The sequence below is a fragment of the Schistocerca americana genome, chromosome 1 (genome assembly GCF_021461395.2).
Source record: "Schistocerca americana isolate TAMUIC-IGC-003095 chromosome 1, iqSchAmer2.1, whole genome shotgun sequence".
Taxonomy (NCBI): Eukaryota; Metazoa; Arthropoda; class Insecta; order Orthoptera; family Acrididae; genus Schistocerca; species Schistocerca americana.
Window position 1 is genome coordinate 1,091,353,268 of NC_060119.1, and position 22,872 is coordinate 1,091,376,139.

At 38.5% G+C, this 22,872-nt stretch overlaps 1 protein-coding gene across 6 annotated transcripts in view; it reads right to left on the reverse strand.

The window, feature by feature from the left end:
- LOC124618006 overlaps nucleotides 1-19,693 on the reverse strand; it is a 119,235-nt gene extending 99,542 nt beyond the window's left edge. For 3 of the 6 annotated variants that reach the window (XM_047145312.1, XM_047145313.1, XM_047145310.1), the window contains exons 1-2: nucleotides 19,580-19,657; nucleotides 17,390-17,771 (exon numbers count right to left, since the gene is read on the reverse strand). In XM_047145312.1, coding sequence (XP_047001268.1) covers nucleotides 17,390-17,771; nucleotides 19,580-19,628 — 431 coding nt within the window. In that variant the 5' untranslated portion in view covers nucleotides 19,629-19,657. Of the gene's footprint in view, nucleotides 1-17,389; nucleotides 17,772-19,579 lie in introns of all 6 variants that reach the window. The other 3 variants (XM_047145314.1, XM_047145315.1, XM_047145311.1) reach the window with 3 other exon arrangements.
- Nucleotides 19,694-22,872: the final 3,179 nt, after the last annotated feature.

The following is a 22,872-nucleotide window of genomic DNA, read 5'->3' on the forward strand; positions in this document are numbered from 1 at the left end:
GCATAACTTTACTTTTGTGACAAATTTTAGAATAATGCTCTAAATAAAAAGCAGAACTAGAACAGATATCTGCAGGATCTGACAAAGTTTACAACATCTAAAAACAACTGCCTGTACGCCTCCATTTGAGCCCTAATTTATCATATCTTATCTTTGTTTTCCTTAAGCACAATATATGTTGGTGGCAACAGAATCATTTGGCAGTCACCTTCAAATGCTGGTTCTCTAAATTTTCTCAATACATTTCCTGAAATGAATGCTGCCTTCCCTCCAGGGATTCCCATCTGAGTTCCCAAAGCATCTCCATAACACTTACATTTTGTTCAAATCTACTGGTAACAAATCTAGCATCCCTCCTCTGAATAGCTTTGATGTCCTTCTTCAATATGATCTGGTACGGATCCCAAGCACTCAAGCAGTACTCCAGAATAGGTCACATCAGTGTCCTATACATGGTTTCCTTTACAGGTGAACCACTGTTTCCTAAAAGTCTCCCAATAAACTGAAGTCAACTACTTGCCTTCCGTCCCACAGGTTTCACATGCTCATTCCACCTCATATCGCTTTGCAATGTTACCCCCAGAAATTTAAACAACTTGACTGTGTCAAGATGAACACTAGAAATACTGTATCTGAATATTATAGGTTTGTTCTTCCTACTCATCAGCATCAACTTACATTTTTCCACATTCATCACACCAACTGGAATTTTTTTCAAACTCATTTTGTATCTTACTACAGTCACTCAACTTTGACATCTTACCGTACACCATGGCATCATCAGTAAACAACTGCAGACTGCTGCCCACCCTGTCCACCTAATCATTTATGTATATAGAGAACAACAGTGGTCCTATAACACTTCCCTGGGGCATTTTACCGCATACGCCAATGAAATACTTTGCATAAAAATGGAATAGTCAACATGAATAGCCATAAAATATTGTTTCCACAAATATAAAACTATTAATCTTACAATAAGTAAAAATTATGGTGTGAAATGTCCCCTGTAATTTGACAGTACTCTTAGTAATATTGAAACCTCCTCAGAAACTCTTGCAGATAGTAGTTGTTTTCAGAAATTTCCATCATGTTAACCTGAAAATTTGCCCTTATTAATGATAATAATGTCAAGCTATTTTAACACTGAAGAATACAATCCTTTGCTCTGATATTTTACATTCTTTTTGGTTCCTTGTCCGATCAGGGCAGGTGTTGCAGTAGAGGTATTGCCAGTGTCTGGCAGTATATTGTTCATTTTACATGCTCTTTCTGTCATACATTTACTTTCTTATTATGAGAAGGAAAGTTGTTACTCACCATATAGCGGAGACACTGAGTCGCAGATAGGCATAACAAAAAGACTCTCACAATTAAAGCTTCCGACTCATGCAAATGCAACTCACACACATGAGCGCAGTCTCAGGCAACTGAAACCACACTACAAGTAGCAGCACCAGTGCATGATGGGAGTGGTGACTGGGTTGTTTGTTTGTTTGTTTGTTTCTTGACCATAGTTTGTCAGTGGCCACTCATGCAGACAACAGCTTGTTGGTCGTCATGCCTACATAGAATGCAGCACAGTGGTTGCAGCTTAGCTTGTAGACCACATGACTGGTTTCACAGGTAGCCCTGCCTTTGATGGGATAGATGATGTTATAATGACTGGACTGGAGAAGGAGGTGGTGGGAGGATGTATGGGATGGGTCTTGCATCTATGTCTATTACGGGGGTATGAGCCATAAGGTAAGGGATTGGGTGCAGGGGTTGTATAATGATGGATGAGTATATTGTGTAGGTTCAGTGGATGGCGGAATAGCACTGTGGGAGGGGAGGGAAGGATGGTGGGAAGGACATTTCTCATTTCAGGGTACAACAAGAGGTAATTGAAACCTTGTACTGAGTACAAGGGGAATGCTCCTCTGTGCCCAGATGATGGGACTTTGGAAGGTGGTAGGCGTCTGGAAAGGTAAGGCATGGAAGATTTGTTTTTGTACAAGGTTGGGAGGATAATGTGGTCAGTGATGGCTTCAGTGAGATCCTCAGTATATTTTGAGAGGGACTGCTCATCACTGCAGATGCGATAACTACATGTGGGTAGGCTGTATGGGAGGGACTTCTTGGTATGGAACAGGTGGCAGCTGTCAAAGTGGAGATATTGCTGGTATTTAGTAGATTTGATATGGACAGAGGTACTGATGTAGCCACCTTTGAGTTGGAGGTCAACATCTAGGAAGGGGGCTTGTTGGGTTGAGTAGCCACCAATACCTACTCCAGTCCGGTCACTAACATCACCTATCTCATCAACGGCTGGGCTACCTATGAGACCAGTCATGTGGCCTACAAGCTAAGCTGCAAACACTGTGCTACATTCTATGTTTGCATGATGACCAACAAGCCCTCTGTCCACATGAATGCCCACATGAATGTGACCAAGAAGCAAGTGGATCACCCTGTTGCTGAACGTGCTGCCAAACATAATATCCTTCATTTCAATGACTGCTTCACAGCCTGTGACATATGGATCCTTCCCACCAACACCAGCTTTTCTGAACTGCACAGGTGGGAACTTTCCCTGCAATACATCCTACGTTCCCATAACCCTCCTGGCCTCAACTTTCATTAGTCACTGTCCTCACCTATCCAACCCCTTCCCTGTTCCCATTCCAGCATTACAAAGCTGTCATTCCACCACCACACCCATTCTTTTTGTTTCTCTCCTTTTCCGCTACTCCCTCACCCCCTCCCCACCTCTACCCTCCCCACCGTCTAACCTGCAGCAATTCACTGCCCACCATCCCCACCATACCATACCTCCTCCTCCCTGCCCCAGCCTCCTCCTTACCTCCACTCAGTCGCCACTCGCATTATGCACTGGTGCTGCTGGTCGCAGTGTGGTTTCAGTTGCCTGAGACTGCAGTCGTGTGTGTGTGTTTCTATTGCTGATGAAAGCCTAAATGGCCGAAAGCTTTAATTGTGAGAGTCTTTTTGTTGTGCCTATCTGCATCTCCGCTATATGGTGAGTGCTTCTTTCCTTCTCATAATATTGTTACATTCCACCCAGGATTCTCCTTTGCTTGATGTACTTTCTTATTCATTTACCATTCTAGACTGAACAGTGCTTTTCTTTCAGATAACTGCTTACTTTCAAACTTTTCCTCGTTTTCACTTCTCCAACTCTTCAGTACACCATTTAATATCATCCTAGAACAATGAATTTGAAACACTGATATCAGTAGTGAATTTCATCACAATGGTTGTCATTGTTTCTCTTAGGATTCTGGCTGAGATACAACTTTTCCCTTACTTTAGCATCAGTACATCTTAGCCTCTCTTTAATTCTTTCCATGTTACATGTTTGTTTCTCCTTATAAATAAACTGCTTAAAATATAGACACACAATATAGGAATACTGCTTGAAATTTCAATTGAAATTCCTTGGCGGAATAAGAGGAGGAAAAGAAGCAACCAAGTAGTGACACCGTATTTTGAGTTATTTATAGTCACATCAATAAGACTGAAAATGTTGCTAAGCTTCTGGACTGTGTTGCACAGCTGTGACGAGGACAATGTAGGCACACATGTGTATGTGTGTTTTGTATTTGTTGGCATTGAATGAGAACATTTTCTGAAAACTTAACATTGTTTTCAGTGTTTTTTAAGTGCATATTGATTACTCAGTGCTTCAACTGTTTGGTGAGGCACTATGTATGATTAATTATCAAGTGCTTTTTTTATCCTCCTTTTATCCAACTACATAACATATAATTGTTGTGGCACTGAACAGTGGTAGCTGGTTCTACTTCTGACTGTGGCAGAACTTTTGATTTCCAATATTTGGCCTCAAAGGGGAAGAGAGGTGATGGTGTAATGATTCTGATCAGCAGAACTTGTACCAGTAGCCTGGGCTGAAGAAAGAAGATTAGAGTTTAACATCACATTGACAATGAGGTCACTAGAGCTGTATCCCTTCAAAGGAACCACCTTGACATTTGCTTAAGTGATTTAAGGAAGTCATGCAAAGGGTTACCCTGAGTTAAATTCCATGTCTCTGCACAATGCGATGCTGTTGCTGGTCATACATCCATTGGATGGGGATATTATATTTGTTGGATAACCTTGGAGCTAATTGAGAGTGATAAGCTACATGCTGGCATTGGTTTTCACCACTTCTTTTACCTTGTGTTCAGGTAAAAGTGCTCTTCTTGTTGGGTGCTTCTGTTGGTAACTGTTTGTATTGTGAATGATGGGAAGTGAACAGGACAAATCATGAATCGGATGATTATACAAGATGGTAGACCCAATGGGAAGTTAACATTCAATAAACATCATCATGAAGTTGAGCGTATGGAACTACGTGATGGTATAGCGGAATATGTCATGCTGAATGCTGTCACATAAAGCAGAATTTTACATAAAATTTGAACTGGACTTTTATGTTCCTGCCTAAGCTCGATCTTGGAAACTGGGACATTCTGAAAGTACCCCACAAAGTTTTCAATATGGTTACTGAGCTGTGCTACAGAGCATGTGTCACCACAGCCAACTTTCATTCAGTCACATTCATTTGGCAACTCACAACCAAACTATAACATTTCAATTTAACCTACACCTCACGCTATGCTACAGATCACTATGTTCCTGCAACCAGTTTTGTTACATATCCATTAGTTAACTTTATCAACTTACAACCTCTTCTTCTACTTCTTCTTCTACGTGATCAGTCCCAGTGGACCACATGCTGCTACAAGTTTCCTCTTCCATTATATTCTGTCCACTGCTGCTACCTGCCATCCATCCACATCTATTGAAGCTTGGTTTAAATCTTCATGGAGGCCATTCCTCCAACGCTTCTTGGGTTCCCCTGGGCGTCTCTTTCCTGTAGGTGTGAGATTCAGGAGCTTCCGAGGCCATCTGTGATCTTCCATCGGGGCCACATGGCTGGCCCACTGCATTCGTTTGGCTTTAACGGATCCCACTATGTTGGGCTGTTGGTATAGTTCCTTAAACTGTTGGTTGTGTCTGATCCTCCATTCCCCAATGTCTATATCCAGAATCGGACTGAAGATCTTCTGAAGCACTTTTCTCTCAAAAACCCCTTAAGAAAAACCAGCAATCCTGTAAGCTGTGAGGGTAACACCGCAGGTTGGATGAGAGGCCAGCACCCTCTCTTCGTAAAAAAAATTAAACATGCTTTCAAGACTACAAGTAAGCCTCAACTTACAACCAGACTGTAAAATTTCAGTCTAAGCTATACCCTGAGCTATGCTACAGATCAGTCCGTCACCACAGCCAATTTTCCTCCAGTCATATTTATTGTCTTCGCCAACTCACAATCATATTATAGCACTGGAATGCAAAACAATATCCCAAGAAATCCTGGATATTCTGAGAAACATACTATACAAGAAAGTAAATACAAAAACCAGTAACCAACCATATAGTTGATTACAGCTGCATCAATAATTGCCAATCTTGTGTTCTCCATATTGAAAACAAAAATAACCAATTTGTATTTCCCAGAGGACATTAGATTCTGTGTTTCTCATTCACTACCATACAATATCATCCAACTGGCTTTGACCAATCGGAATGAATTGCCAACAACAACATGAGTGGAAGAGCCGAAAACATCGTAAGTGCACTTAAGCATGCCTTCACCACCACCACAACTACCACCACCACCACCACTACCACCACAACCACCACCAACAACAAGAACAACAAGTGTAACATTATACACAACATGAATTAGTCACAGACACCTACATGACATAACTAAACTTAAAACACCAGACATAATTCATAAGAATAATGATAACTAAAAAGGTTTCATCAGGATTGAGCTAGACAAATAAATAAAACTTGACTCCCATCCAGGTGGTGCAGAGTTCAAATTCTCATCTGGTCATCCACATTTAGATTTTTAATTGTTTCCCTGAATTTATTAAGAAGAATGCCATTGTATTTACATTTTGTGTGGGGAGGTGGGGGGGGGGGGGGGTGACACCTGGCAACTTTTCCTTACACACACACACACACAAAAGTAGAAAAACACCTGTGGCCAATTTTTCATCCCATTTATGTCCAACCTAAGTTTTATGTTCCCTCTTTAATGATCTTACCCTTAATGGATGAAGAAGATTAATCTCCTCTTCTTTACAAATCAGCAAATAAAGCCCTGTTTAATTTTTATCATTTCTGCAACTGACAAAAAATATGAATGTCTTCTGCCCATATAATTCACTTCCATCCGTCTAGCTCAATTTCAAGTGTTCTACTCAGAACCTTTGACCTCGTCCTTAAGGTGACCAGTCATCAAGATTAAGGTGAACACCAGAGTGTGTTGCTGAATATGTATCTCAAGTTGCCCTCCTTCAACCTGTGAATGAAGCAGCTTACAGTTTGATACGTCATTTGGTGTATGGGGAAATTTTTCCTTCCTGCAGCATCTGTGCACTACGCTTCCCATTTTTCATTCTTAGTGTCTTCCTACTTATTTTTATTGTTAAAAAAGTAGAGGTTTGACTGTGTTTTCTAATGCTGTGTTTTCTAATGCTGTGTTTCATGCTGTCATCATCATAGCAAACATCCACAAACCTACAGTTTATCAATTGCCAGCTCTTGTATTCCAATTGCAGGTTCATCCCGGAACATAAGTTTATGAGTTCATAGAATGTGCGAATTGTACTAATAGTAGTAGGACAAAAAAATCTATGAAATACACTGCAGAGTGTGATATTCTTTTTGTGTATCAGATATTTAGATGAATTACATTTTAACTGGAGCACTCAAGTTTATGCTTTCCACATTTCAGTGACTACCAACACATTTTGCTTTGCACGTGGAAAGTAATTTTTAATTATACTTATGTACTAAACTGATCTGAAGGCTTCAAGATATTTTTCAAACAATGCTGGTATCTTCTCTGGCATATTCATCCTGAGACAAGAAACCACATTGTAGTGTTTCGTGAATATCCGTGTAAATTCTAGAACCATCTCGAACGCACAATATTTTAAGTGTGAGAAAGCCTATCTACTGTGCATTGCCTGCCTGTGTGTGCAGGTCTGAAGTGTGTAGTAAGAAGACTGTAGACACGGTGGTCAAATGGCACCGACAAGTGTTTGCTGGTGGCACCATGGAAGTTTAATGAAAGAACACGGCAGACTCAAGGAACTTCTGTGTTATTCCGTGCTGTTTTATAACTTTGGCTATTGTAGTGAAAAAAAGAACAACAGTTGAAATATTGTTAATTAATGCTCGTCTTAGACTTGGAGAGGATAAGACGTGTATTCAGATTCAGGATGAGAATGGACTTGGGTTTTAAGCCAACTTTCTCTTTTGTGTAAATGAACTTTGATTCTAACGTTTGGATAAGTGAAGAGACTTACTTGACAGTGTTTGTTTATGTGGAGAATGAGATTTGTAAAAGTTTTGATGTTTGAATATACATTGTTAAGTGAAGCAAAAGAAACTGCATATCTGCTTATTTTTTTATAAGTAGAAAGAGTTTTGAGAAATTCCTGTTCCTAGCAAATATACTTCGGAGAAGAAGAGAAAAGGAGGTTGCAGCAGCAAGCTAACCAGCAAGGAAAGTCAGCTGACAATCTCAAGTAAGTCGTATCATTAAAGAAGTGGGAGTTTGCACACATACTTCACCACTTTAAGTTGTCCAAAGTGTTAGACTATTCTGAGCAATGGAACAAACAAATCAATAATTTTATTTCCTGTGGGTCTACCGATAACCAAACAGCTCCAATAAAGAGTAAGTAGATGCCTTTATATGTTCCATCATTTGTACACCACCCAGGATTTTCATTTATCAATGTTAACCAGTCTTTGTGTTACTGACATCTATGTGAAACATGCTTGCTGCAGGTGGAAGTTATTTTACATTTGCAACAAGATAAAATTGTATGCTGAAGCAGGACTCAAACACAGTTCCTGACCTGTCATGGGCAGTTCACTACCAAATGCACTATCCATACACATTTCATGGACCAATTTAGAGTTTCAGCTTGTCACTTGTTTTCCTCTATACATTCCATGCTTCACAAAGGCTCTCTTACTAGGGTGTAGTTAATGAACTGTGTTCCAAAAATCCCATCATGGAGGAGAATCTTCAGGATTGTGACATGAGTCAAGATGTATATCAAAGAAAAGAAGAAGGTGTTATAAGCAAGAACTATACACTATGTTCAACAATGAAGTATGGGTACACTGTTGGATATTACCAAAGGTGAAAGTAACACAGTAAAATTAGCTCTCAGAACAACACTGAGGGTGTGGGTAAGATGAACACTTCTTTGCGCACTTTCTCACAGGCATGCTAGTCCTGCAATCTAGCATACTGCATACTAAAGGACTGGCTGTGCAATGAGACAACTGCTAACACTACCTGAAACAGTCGTCTCATCTCCGTCCCTATGTTTCTTCTAGATATATGTTATTTCTTGTCTTTTGTATTTTCAAACATATTGAACACTATGTATTGTAAATCACTACTAGTACATTTAACATATATGTTTGCTTTTATTTGCAGTTAAATCACATCCCTTTGTTACATTCAGAAGTTTATAACTGCACTGCATTTTATTTTATAATTTCATTAAAATGATTATAATGTGACTGGTAAATGTGTGAACCTTACTTTTGGGTACAGTTTCTGACATTTAGATACTCTTCATAAATATTTACTTATTACAAGTAAGTCTCCAGGCAACCCACCAGCACCACCAATGCCAAGATTTGTAACATTTAATCATTATTTAAATATCACACATGTTTTTAATAAATTCAGTTTATAACTGTGTGTCCCTTGCATCACTACTTTTTCAAGGTAATTACTTTACATTGAGGTGAAACAATTGCTGTACCATTGGAAGAGGTACAGAGGCGTGCGAGTGTGCTGGAGTGTACCTCAATTCACTACTACTAGCCCCACGTCATCATAATGTGCCTGTGCTTCATGCACAAAGGATTCCACCATAATCTATTAGTGAAATTAAAAATTAAAATAACTTTTCCAAACTTTGCCACTGTTTGCTTCAGTATATTAATGTTAACATTGTAAAGTTTCAGGATGATCAAAGTAATATGTCTCACTAAATATATTATTTTAAGAAAAAAATAAGTGGCACTAAATAATGAAGCTAGAAGGGTAAAAGTTGTTCAAAATGTGCAAATGTATGTCACAACCAAAAGTTACAAGTCTCAGTTCAATCAGAGCAATATTTTGGTCAAAATCGTTGTTTTTACGAAAAAATTGAAGTCACTACACATTGGACCGAGAAAGATGCAAATTCGTATGTAGCCTCAGTTTGATCTAAAAGCCTTATATCTGTGACACCAATAAGCTATGTCTAATAGTTTTCAAGTTATTTACTAAAAAACCAAATCTGGAATGAAAACATCCTTATTTGTGTTAGATTAAATATCATTTGATTTTGTAATAGAAAGTTCTAATTATAGCACTTGATTACATTAATTAAATAATAAAGCTTACTAAGCTTCAAGACATTATAGTAAATAACAATCATTACAAGGAATCGTAAAGATGTAGTTCAGAGGTCATGAGCTACTGTTGGTTGCAGTCTAAAAATTCTAGCTGGCAAAGCTTAAATGCAGTCAAGCTAAAACTTTTTCAGCGACTAAAGCAAACTTAACTCTATGTATATAAAAATTTAGAAGATTTTAAACTGTTCAACAGTAGAACTAATAATTACTATGTGTCTGTGAAAGGGACTATTTATATGCTGCTACCTGTGACTAAAGCAGTTGACAGCAGATGTTCCCTTTGGCTGTCCGCTGCACCCGTATATAAATATGGCCAGAGAGGCAGTGAGGAGAGACACTTAGCACCAAGATATCAATCTGACCATGTCAGTCAAATGCCTGCTTGTGCTGTTCTTTGGATGATATCAGAGATAGGAACCTACCAAAAGCATTTTCGGTAAAAGTAGGAAGTGAGCTCACGAGGACTGTACGCCATTCTGGATCACCCAGATTTCACAGAAGTAACTGTTTGTGTGGCATTCATAATGCTGACAAAACTGTGTGACAAGTGGTAAGTTTAATTTCCACTTTTAAGGTGAGCAATTAACTTTCGGTGATTCGAAGTCATGGCAACAGACTATTTTACTTTGAACTTCCCATAGACGTCGCCTCTGAACTGTTAATAGTACTGTTTCCAATAGGGACATTATTATTATTATTATTATTATTAGGAATTTTATTACATTTTGTGCATGTGAACTTTCTCTGAATATTAATCAGTTAAAACTCAAAACTTATTAGTCATTGTTCCTGATCCTGCTGAGTAAATAGCAATTAGGAACATTTTCTTTCATCAAGATCAATGAGAAATGTGGACTTGCAGGCTGGAAATTATGGTCTGTAAATTCTCCATCATTTTCTGGTTAACCACAAAAAATGTTTTCAAGCTCTTGTAAATGGTGTAGGTAGATGTAAAGCATGCACATACAATTTAGATGTCTTTTTATTAACAACATAACAAAAAGCAATGACCAGTTTGATTACTTACCCTCCACCTCATATATGGTGCATCAGCTGGGAAACTGAACACTGAAAGAGATCGATACAAAACAGGGAACTCAGTAGGCATTAACAGTATAACGAAGCGAAATATGCTGAAGCCAGTGTGAGGACAGTGTTAAAATTTGCTCACGAGTGTTGAAACTAAATACAAAATGTTAGCCACAGTAACCTTGAATGGGATGGAAGTAGGTAAGAAGGTGACACTACATCATGGCTACCACCAGTGTTGAGGTTAGAAGAAGGTGGTGCATCATGACAGAGCTGTGTGGATCTACAAGTTACCAGCAAGTTACTGTGCTCACTCACTGGTGCCCAGCCCCCTGGTGCTATGGCAGCAGATGATACTCGCTACTCAATCCAAACTTTGCTCTTATCAGTTTGAAGAAGTATCTAATAAAGTAAAGGCTTGTCAGCAGAATATTAAGAAAGTGAAATCTGACTGTGAGAAATTATGTGAGGATGTCGATAAAAAAATTTCTGACAGAATGGAGGCAGTGGAACTACAAGTAGAAGAACTAATTACTAGTATTACTAACATCGAAAATAGAGTGACCTCTGATAGCTGTTGCAATTCTACAGAACAGCATTTTGCTTCAGTCGGCAGCTTTTGTTGGATGTCGTCAATTTTCACATTTTGATCCAGACAAACAAATTCACCCATTAGAGTTCTGGAATAGTTTTGAGGATGTTTTTCAAATGCATGGTCAGAACATGAGACAATTTCTTTCACAAAAAGTCATTTCTCTGAAGATGCTTTGCAGTGGTCAGCTAATGTAATGATTAGATGCAAAACTCTTTCTGAACTTAAAATTGCATTTCTTAATGGGTACTGGTCTCACAATGAACAAAATGATAATTTGAGAGAATTCTGGCATGATAAAATGTTTATTCCAGGTTGTGATCAATCAGTTAAAGAGTTTTCTAGAAAGTGGGTTTCATGGCTGTCACATCTGAGAGAAAAGATACAATGGAAATGACAGTTGTGGAACTAGAAGGATAGCTGTCTTGATATGTGCATAAAAGAATCATTTCCACACATAGAGACAATGTTGATAGGTTTGTGGCATCGATAGTTCGTATCGACCATGAAACTTAATATCTGTGAACTCTTAAGTGCTCTGTCGAGCCTCCATCTTAACTTTACTTTAGTCAGTTCTTTGTTATACTTCATTCTGTATGGATGCAGTGTCAAGTGTAAATATCTATGAGCTACGACATATATGGGAATTAAGTTTTCTATCTCCCGATTACTGATCCGATTCCCATAGCGGTGACCCCGCAGTTCGTTCCTGTTTCACATCTTCCGCGCCCGTGTTATGCAACAGGTTATATGCACTATGCAATGACCATGCCAAACAATGCCTTGTTCAAAGATGTGGAAGCACAACTCCGCTCACAGAGCTTCGTCGTTTCTTCACCAACAGCATATTTATCATTTACGCACAGTGATTCACGTTCTCAACCAGCGCTGTGTGCTTACCTCATTAATTTTCAATGGTCGACAACTATGCCGTTCGAGCGGCAATGGACTCAGGTTTCGTGTCAACAGATTATGCCCATCCAACAGTGAAATGTGAACTAAACAATATTTCGAATTGTGTCTCTTCTAATCGAGTGTTTCAAGAACAAAGTGATCTCCATTCAAACACGTGTTTAGCCACCCACCGGCATGCTACATCAGTTACTGTCGGGCCGTGTGCAACACCGCCGTTACTACAAACTGCACCGGATCTGTTCTGCACACGTGGTGTTCCAGTTGTGTCTAATTTACATGCACAATTCAGTGTTTCACGTAACATGGACTCCTTACCTCACCTCAGTGGACCGCCACATGCACTACAGGCATGTTATGCAACAGATAGTTTCCATGTAGGTGGCGTTCTCAACTCCCTCCCCCTCCCCCCCCTTTCCCCCGCCGCCCCACCCTCACTTGTGGGGGGTCACCATTTCCGGTCCCTCAACCGCCTGCCACGCCCATGGCACCGCCTTTGACTGCCACACCGGTCTCTCGCCCTGTTCTGGAAGTGGGTCGCTGCTATCCAGCACTTGTCAGTCACAGTCCAGTTTCCAGGCCACCCTCATGTGCTGTCCATCCACCCATTTCCATGGTACCATCCATGACTGCCGTACCGTGTTTTCATGACAGACAGTCAACTATGCCAGCTGCTGCTACTACGGATTCCCTCGCCTGGTTTAAATCCAGGCCTACTGTACCAGCTGTTTTCTCCTTACTGAAACAAAGCAGTAACACCTCCTGCAAATAATGAGAATTAGGCTCGTAAACTGACATTTTCAATCAAGAACAACTTTATGATGCAGACACAAATCGACTAATGTTTGAATGAGGTTATGTTGACAGAGGTCCAAGCTAACTGCCTGATGTCTGTGATCTGTTTCTTTCGACCACTACTTACTGTTGTTGCCACCTATCAGCGGAAGCAAAGTTGTACACCTTGAAGATTTCATGAAGCCTCCAAGTCCCTGAGATAATGTAGCCTGAGCTTCTGTTCTCAACTTACCTTCAAGGGAGGACAAAACACATTCTACATTCTATTTTCCTTCTATAATTTAAGTAATTAATTCTGAAGTTATCAGAAAGAATTTTTCTTTTTAAAATTTATGATCTGGAAAACCATTATTAACTTTTTCAAAATGATTTCTGGCCTCTGACTTAACCTCAGTTCAGCCGCTACCCCAGGAGACACCAAAGCCGCCGTCATCACCCCCTCCTGGCCGCCTGCCGAAGCTACTGCACTTCTGCACCTATAGGAGGACAACCCGGCATCGTGGTTTGCGCTCGTTGAGCATCTGTTTGAGTTACATCATGTGTCTGATGACAACTAAAGTTTCTCTGCCTCATCACACATCTTCACGACCACTCGGATTTGATTTTGTGACCCGCTCCTTTCACCGCCGTCTGCACCAAAATACGAGTTTGCAAAGAAGACTATAATGGAACGACTTGCCTGCTCGCCACAAGAATTAATAATCAAGATTCTCTACAAGGAGCACCTGGGTGAACCCACCCCCTCACAACTCTGGTGCAGCCTTCGAACGACAGGAACAAGAGAACAAGAGATAAGTCTAATAGTCCCATTTCTCAGGATAAATGGATCCAGAAAAAGCCAAGGGAGGAAATAGGGAAACAGACCTATAGTACTGCAATTGTGGTTTTCAGGATGGCTGTTATCCAACAGGGACATCCTCTGGTCAACGTCAGTCCACAGAAAATGGAGCTAGTTCGCCTGGCTCCCTTTGAAAAGATTGGGAAGGGCACAAGTCCAGAACCCAAATTCAGGAGGGTCTATCTGGACAAAGGTGCTCTTAGCTTTGTGAGGGAATGGGAACAGTGGATTGGCTTAAGGAAATGGTGCCCAAGATATCCATAAGAAGAAGCGAAGCTGATGGTCAAGACAGTGGATGAGATCTACAAGACCATAAAGGTGTCAAAATGGGTACCAAAACTTCTTCAGGATGCCCCTCCAAAGACTCTGTTTAAGGTTATACAGCACAGAACCAAAAGGCCTTGTCAGAGGATTGGAGAGTAGAATACTGAACTCTGATCCAAAAACAAAAATGTGGCAAGCTAATGATGCTGAAGCCATGTTTCAAGAGATGTTCTGTAATACTGAACTTGAACAGGAAACAGATTAAACTCATGGTAGGAGTCGAGACTGGCCATGGGAACGTTAAGAAACACTTTCACATGAAGAGTATTGTGGAAGATGCCTCTAAGTGTAGACTATGTGATGAGGAGGATGAAACTGATCTACATCTACTCTTCCATTGCGAAGCTCTAGAAGGCAAAAGACAGAATATTTGGTATGTAGAGCTAGTAAAGGGTCTCCTACTATGTCTTACGGGTACTGGTTGGCTTTACTGGAATCACAGGGAGTGAAACTGCACAGTAAACTCAATTCTAGTGCAGGTAACAGTGGGGTAAGATCACTGTTGTTTTTGTCTACATGTTAACATATTGTTGTCTACATGTTAACTACAAACAGCTTTGCGATAGCAGTCAATGGACCCCCAGATCATGTTCTACAGATCCGAACCCTCTGAGAAGGGAAACATTTGCACAGGGACAAAAGTATTATTAATGGTTTCTGTTATGTTTACAAAAACTATGTTTAAAGATGGGTGAAATTTGTTATTTGTTACTGGACTTTTTTATCACAGCCTCTCCACACTTTAAACACTGAGCATTAGCAGAAAAAATTGCTATTGTCAAAGATGTTGTTCTTTGTAGTCAAACGACACTGCAGTTCATCGGTTACTACACACCTAACAATCACATGAGAACTCTGATTAATGTTTAGAACAAAGCTTATGTAAGGAGAGGGCTTATTTTACAGTGAACATTGCTCCTTATAGTGCCAACAAGAATTTTGAAACTAAGTATCCCAGTATTATGCTAATTTGCAGAAGGAGTAGCTAATGAGGTACAATGGATTTTCCAGATTCAGGTCATATATCTTTGGTCAACTAGTGAGACAATTTTTGCATCATCAAAAAAACTTTGATTTGTATCCTAAAAATATGAAAATAACTTTGGCACACGTACTTGAAAAGTAAGGACTGTTTGATCACGAAAAATGTATATTCATTAGAAAGAGCATTTACTGGTGATTTCCTTGTTTTCTACAGACCCCCTTAACATTACATATGATCACTTCTGAGCACTTTTTGTAGCATTTCAATTATGGAAAATCCAGGATGGGATGTAACAATATTAAGAAAAGGATAGTTGCTACTCACCATATAGTAGAGGTGCTGAGTCGCAGATAGGCACAACAAAAAGACTCAGAAAATGAGCTTTCGGCCAACAAAGCCTTCATTTGAGATAAATATACACAACACACTCAAGCAAACACAACTGTGCTCATATGACCACAGTCTCTGGCTGCTGCGGCCACACTGTGTGTATATGTTCTATCTCTGATGAAGGCCTTGTTGGCCAAAAGTTAATTTTCTGCTATTTTTTTTTTCCCCAACACAGTGTCTCTGCTATATGGTGAGTAGCAACTATCCTTTTCATAATTCTGTAATGTTTCACTAGTGTCTTCAGCCCTCTGCATAGAAGTTGTCTGCCTAGTAAATGAACCAGTTGACAATAGCAGTTTCTCTTCATCTTCAAACTGCTGCTCACAATGCCATTGTTTCTAAGACAAGGAGAGGTTACAGTCACCTTGTGCAAGGCTGGGACTGTAGGGTGAGAGGTCAAAAAGGTCCCAACAAATGTGTTGAATCTTGTACTAGTCAGCATTGTGTTGATATGCATTATCTGGAAGAGGACTATCTCAGATGACAGTTTCCTTTGGCATTGATTTTAGATTGTAATTGATCTTGGAGATAATTTTGTAGTACGTGATAGCTATAACATATTCCATGAACTCAACCATGTTATTGTCCTTATTGTCTCATCATTTTTCAACTTGAGGAAGCAGAGTGGTTTACTTGCTCATTTAGCTTAATGGGCAGCTCACTAGCTTGTGAGATGCTGAGGTGAGTCTGGCTTGGACTGAATCCATCCAGCGGACTAACAAACAGCCAGCCTGTGTGTGGTTATTGGTGGTTTTAAATACTCATTTAGGAAAATGCTGGACTGATTCCCAGTCTCCAAGCAAACAGTTAAAAAATGATAGAATGCAGAACAAAGTATATTCAGTTCACAGATATATGACACACATAAATTCCCTTGTTTAGGTCAGTTGATGACTGTAATGGCAGGAAAAGCATCTAGCCGCAAACTTAAACAAACTAAAATTTTCGAATCAGGAAAACAGTGACTCTACATGACGGGATAAAATCCAGGAAATTTTTTCAGCTTTAGTGAGTTTTAGTGGCACCACTGCATTAACTGATATTTTGCTTCTCTTTTGTCATAGGTTATCCATGTTTTTGAAGAAAGTTGCATTTCATTCACCAAGAGCTGCTGCCAAATAATTTTTTATCCACAGTCAATTTCGACCTTAAGATCATCTTCAGGTATCTCAAAGCCCTTTTTAACAGTTTACATGGCAGTATTAAAATTGTGGCATCAAATAACCTCAAAGCCATTCTATGCCAAACTTTAATCTTCATCTATAAATTAGGTAGGTTCTACTGTTTTGCATGGAGGTGCTTTACATGCTGGCATCTACACAGCTGACTTTTGTTTTATAGCTATAACAGTAAACTACATACACTACAAATAACATATGGCTGTTCCAGCCCAAGTAGCTTCTTAGGTTGTTTATGGACATTACTGTTATTTAGTTTTTTGGTAAAAGAAAACATCTATGAATTGTAACAAATCTATAAAAGAGACTGCATACACTACGCTTGTATGCACTTTTCTGGAGTATTAATGGAGGACATGTAAGAAGTTCTTGAAGGGAAGATTATTTTGTGCTATTTTTTTTAGTAGATCTTTTCACAAAATTTCAGTCACCAACTTTCTACTCTGATTGCCATAATATCTTTTTCATTCCAACCGACATACAGTTAAATGATAATTATAATAAAATAAGAGAAATCAGAGCTCACACTGAGGGAATTAGGCACTCCTTTTTTCCGCACGCTATTCAAAAGTGGAACAGTCAAGAAATAGTCTGGAAGTGGTTTTATGTACCTTCTGTCAAACACTTACATGTCAATCCCAGAGTAGATGTAGATCTAGATGAGAACCCATTGATAACAAGAATGATCTTAACACAACTGTGGAGCAGGCCCATTTGCCATGGAGGCACACTATCTACAGGTGTGTACACAGCTGATTTCTGTTTTCTAACTATAGCAGTGAACTAGGTATACTACAAATAATTTTTGGCTGTTCAAGTATGAGTACCTGTCGATAACAAGATTGGCTCCACCACAACTGTGGGGCAGGCCCAGTTGTCGAAAAGTGATGCTGACTACGCATGATGGGCAAGTGATCAGTTCAAGCCGGCACTGTTCATGTGAGCTAGTGTTCCGATATCCAGGTGCAGTTCCAGCAGTACTGCCGGTGTAGGAAGGCCTTCCATTATTCACTAGTGATGAAGAGACATTCTGAGCTGTCAAGATACCTCGTTCACCCAACTCAAGATACAGGCGGCGTCCATTGTAGTTGGCACAAATATCATCCTGACGAATAGTGCTGAAAGAAGCTGTGGGTGAGATACTTTCATCTGTACCGTCCACACTAAGCAGCAACAATAATGACAGCAGTGTCTGCAATGTGAGTCCTGCTGAAATTATAAAATTATGAAATTTGTTAGTTTCAGCTTTAAAGTGGCTTGTATTGCTAACACATCTACAAATATTAAAGAGACCTAGTTTTGATAGCATAAGTAATAAGGGTAAAATAAAGGGAGGGAAGGATTACCTACAACATAACATTTTTGAGTATATTGGTGAACATCTTTACTTTGAAATTTAGAGAAATACTATTCAAGGAAATTGATTTTGGAAAATGGATCACAATTCTGACCAAAACAATTGCTCCATACTTACATGTATTCTCACTTATTGAAAGCAAACAACTTAACAGACTACTTGTACTGAAAAATGGCTATCAAAATTCATCCCATTGTGGATGGTAATGGATCACTATTCATACACAGTATTCTGCCAAAATGCTCTAGATACAGAATTGGAATTTTTAGTTTTTATTTTTTTTCCACGCTACCTATGGTCCCGACACTACTCGTTTTACAGGAGCATGATTGCAACACAGCCAACTGAAAAACATTGCCTAATTATTTTGCAAAAATAGTATGAAACTGAAAAGAGCTTCGCTAAAAGACGTATGTTCAAATACAACCCTGAAATCACAATGAGAGAATGTTAATTGCAGAGTTCATCAACAACTCTGATCTCTTTTATATTAATAATTAATAGAAAATAAAATTAAGAAGATTTTGAAACATTAAAGTTAACATTCAGTGCTGTCTAAATTAATGTGGTAATGAAATAGAGATACTAATGAGTTTCTGCAGAAACTACTTTTGTTGTAAGGAATTGCTCATTGTCCTGTAAGTAAAATACCAATTTCATACTTTTAGCTGCCTTCATAATAATATTAATAATATTCTGGGGATATTATGTGAGAACTAATAAAATTTCTTTATTGCATAAACTGTTGGCCCGTAAAATATGTCAGTTGGACTCTAATCTTCCTTCCTGAACACTCTGCTGGTGACTCTTCAAGTAATTGAGATATTTATAACCATGTGTAAGAATGTATACTTACAGGATATATTCATAGTAAGCAATAGCAGTTTTTTCACAGAAAAAAATTGTAATTTTTGCAAAGACTTTACCATCCTCAGTAAAGTAAATAAGTGAACTGTACAACCCTGAATAAACTTACTTAATATAATTAATAGCAACAGACTTCCAAAAGCAGCATTTTTTGATGTGCATATTATATAGTACAAAAATATCTATACATTTTTTAATATCAGAATCAAACAATGGAAAATCTGGGATTGAATAACAACGATATGAAAAGGATAAACTGCTACTGGTCACACAGAGGAGGCATTGAGTGGCAGACAGGCATACTGAAAACAAGATTCATGTAATGAATAGTAATGTATGCTTTTCATATTGTTGTTATACCTCTAAATATTACATATATCAATTCCAGTCCCAATAGGTTCTCAATGTAGATGCAGTTTAAGGTAATGTAGCATTACAATTTACATAATAAATTAGTACTATCAGAAGCTACTGCAAATATTAGACACTATTTTATTCTTAAATGTAACAGACACAATTATAATAAAAAAACAAGGGCTCGATTGTGTTGCATAATTGTATTAAAAACAGCTGATTGCCAAACATAATTAGGCAAACCAAACAGTGAGACTAATATGGCAGTATAGTTACTTCTGTAATAATTTATGTGGACACACTAAACATCCACAAGAATTCCCTATGAAATAACCATTATATTCACAAATTCAGAGTTCTAAACTTTTCTCAATGGGAATTATGTATCATCAAAGCTGTCACAGAGCTACAGATGCATTATTCCTATAACTTGCATTACCCTTTGATAATTTGTTGTACATCATTTTACCTGATATGCTGCACTCCATACCCAGCTCAGTATGGAGTGCAGCCACCTGCAAATCCACAACAGCTGTGAAACCTGTGAAGTTCCTTGCCCCCACCTATAGTCACAGCTAAGAATATCCTATTTGCCACACATAACTCATCATGTAACACAGTCATAGGGCTTCCTGCAGCTTTTTGGCACTGGTGAATCCTTGAAATGCTGTGATGCATGCAAAAATATAAGTGAGAGGTACTCTTGCCTGAGTAATGACATTAATTACGTGAGAAGTTAAGCACCTGAGTAAATCACCTGAGCTCTTTGAATTAAATAAAAGATTTCCAGCTGATGTGAAAAATGCTGAAACAAGAGGAATAGTTAAAAATTAAAGATTTATTTGTGTGTGTGAAAACATTATAATAATAACATATTTACCTGCACACTCTTTGTTCACACCGCAGCAATGTCACTTAATATTTATTAAATAAACTAAAAATGTTTTATGCTGCTGTTAAGTCAAACCATAATATGCCACATAGTAATGTGGCCTCACCATGTTAGGCTCAGTACTCGAACTTATACATCTACTCATTCATTGAGATGTGGTTCAAAACTACTTTTCTACAAAGAAAGGATGAATAGCACTAATAAATCAGTACAGTAAGTGCAACAACAACTAAAATGAAGTAAAAGAACAGAATCATTTATTCACATGTTATGTTCTTTAAGTACCACTATAATGGAAGGCTATGAAATGAGTCGCCACAAAGATGCAGCTGTAATAACTTTCCTGCAGATTACATTAGCTACTATCATTAATAAGAGATTTGTATTACTTATCAGTGATGAACAATATTCTCAACTTACACAAAAACAATGGAGATTAGTATCTTATTTACACATAAAAGCAACTGGCAGATTTTCTTTTAAATTCTCATTAATTGCTCACAATCTATTACTATGTAGGCTATTTACTAATTATGTAATACAGTGGTTACTGTTGGAAGATGAATGTCATTATGTACTGTTTGAATAAAGCTTTTTTATGTGTGATAAAAAATGTGGCATGTTGTGGTTTTCAAAACCTAAATGCAAATAATGTAACAATATATAAAGAACTGATCAATAAGACAAATGTTTCAGTATTGTTTTTTCTGGAGATTAGAAGTTTTGGCACCAGAAATAGAACTCTTCTTTGTACTCAAAACAGGGTTGCAAGATCCACACGGAAATTTCTTTATATGTAGTACTACATTTAGAAACATTAAGGAATGAAAAATGCAGAAAATTCCAGGTTATTGCACTAAGCTATATTGCAGTTAAAATGTATTCACTAATCCACATTGAGAATTCAGACAGCGGTCATAAAGTAAACATCTCCTCTCGGGAAGGCTTATTTGTTGGCAAACTCTCAGAATTTCAACAGGCTTAAACATGGCATTGTCTCTACAACTTTTAGAAACAACGAATTCCAGATGTCAAAATGTTAGGCTTCTGTGGACAGGGTCTTAAGTGTACAAACACAATGGAAGGTCTCCGTAATGTGCGGATTCCTTAGGGCTTGGACTACCTGTGTCCCGCTTCTCTATTCACAATGCCGACCACAAACTGAAAGTTGGCCTCCAGTTATAATGACACTGTACAGCAGAGATTAAGGTGAAGCTCCTCTAGTTACCTGTGAGTCCGGTGTTAGAGGATGGCCTAGCACTCAGTTAATCACTGTTTCCTTGCAGATTCAATAACACTATTACCTAAGGTCTCCCCCAAACCAGTGGACCAACTACTGTCCCAGAGCCTGATGATGTGATGAAAGGAAATTTCCAAGACCAAAAAGTAAACGCACTTAAGAGCAGAAGAAAATATAACAAGAAAATATGCACTGCGCCCTAACCACTCATGTAATCAGCACATAATCACATGGAAGCTTTGTAAAACAATCTGTATCAGATACAAATGAATAATGAGCGTTTGGTATGCAAATGTAGTATGGATATGAAGAAAAAATTATGTGTATTGGAGACATGAAACAGGTTGCTGATTCACATGTAGGATTGTAAAAGACACACATTAATTGAACATTAGGGAAGAAGAGCTGCAACTTTCAAGCTGATGGACTCCTCCTGGAAAAGGACAAGGGGATGTCCAAGGACATGATGGAAGGATCAAATACAATTAAGCCTTGGATTAGTGGTGCTGACAGCAGTGGAAGATGAAACAAGAGACTGGCAATGATGGACTGCAGTAGATATCTCCTCTGTTGTGACTGACTGACTTCCCTTTTTATTGTGCATTTTGTAATATGTTCCTTTATAATTTTTTATAGTGTGTAGTTTTTTCTTTTCTTTTTGTAGTTCATTTTTTCCTCTTCTTTTCTGCTGGAGGCTTTAAAATCCCACGAATGCAATAAATGATGATGACAATGATGATGCTGAAAGCTGTTAGCTTAGTACAAGCTTAGTGACTGCTCAGACCCAGTATCTGTACTAACTTATGTAATAGTAGTTCATTGTTACATAAAAACATTAGAAGTTATTTGAAGCAAATGAACTAAGAGAACACTGATTCATTATAATTACGATTTACTATTTAAAATGTTGTAAAGTGAAGCTGCAGTGATCAGAGAAACAAGATAATGGCAAAAGTTTGAATTTGGTAATTACTATACAGCTGTTGGTTTTGAAATTTCTGAAGGGGGAAGAGATACACATAAAAGCAAATTCTCATCATTTTCATTTTGTCTCTGATCCTGGCAGAATTTTAGCCTTTCAGTGTTCAGCTTTGGTTTGATCATTCCAACAGCAACAGAAGGACATAGTTCAACAGAAGTTGACAACTTGTTTTAAATCCAACTGGTTTTCAGGACATAGATGCAAGGCCAGATTAAGGCCAAAGTGATGCAACCAACTGTTTGGGGCACCAAGTTCAGAGGAGAACCTGAGGCACCACAATTGTGAGATTTCTGTACAGGACGTATCACACATAGTGGTGGCCATGTGTGGTGCCAAACTGAGAGGGGTGCCCAGGTACAAGGTTTGTATGCAAAGTGTATTAAAATTTGTAGTGAAAACTAACATGAATGAAAGTGAACAAGAAAAAAGAGGGAAGTGTGCCCAATGCTAAGTTGCTTGTGTGCAAAAATGTTCTTGAACTGCTTCTGAACAGATGTAGGCCCCCACTACACTGATAGCCATTAAACTGCAACACCAGAAAGGACACCAAATAAAAGAAAATCCTTATTTTGCATTAACAAATTGGTAAGAAGAAAATTTGATTAAATTTGTTGTTGA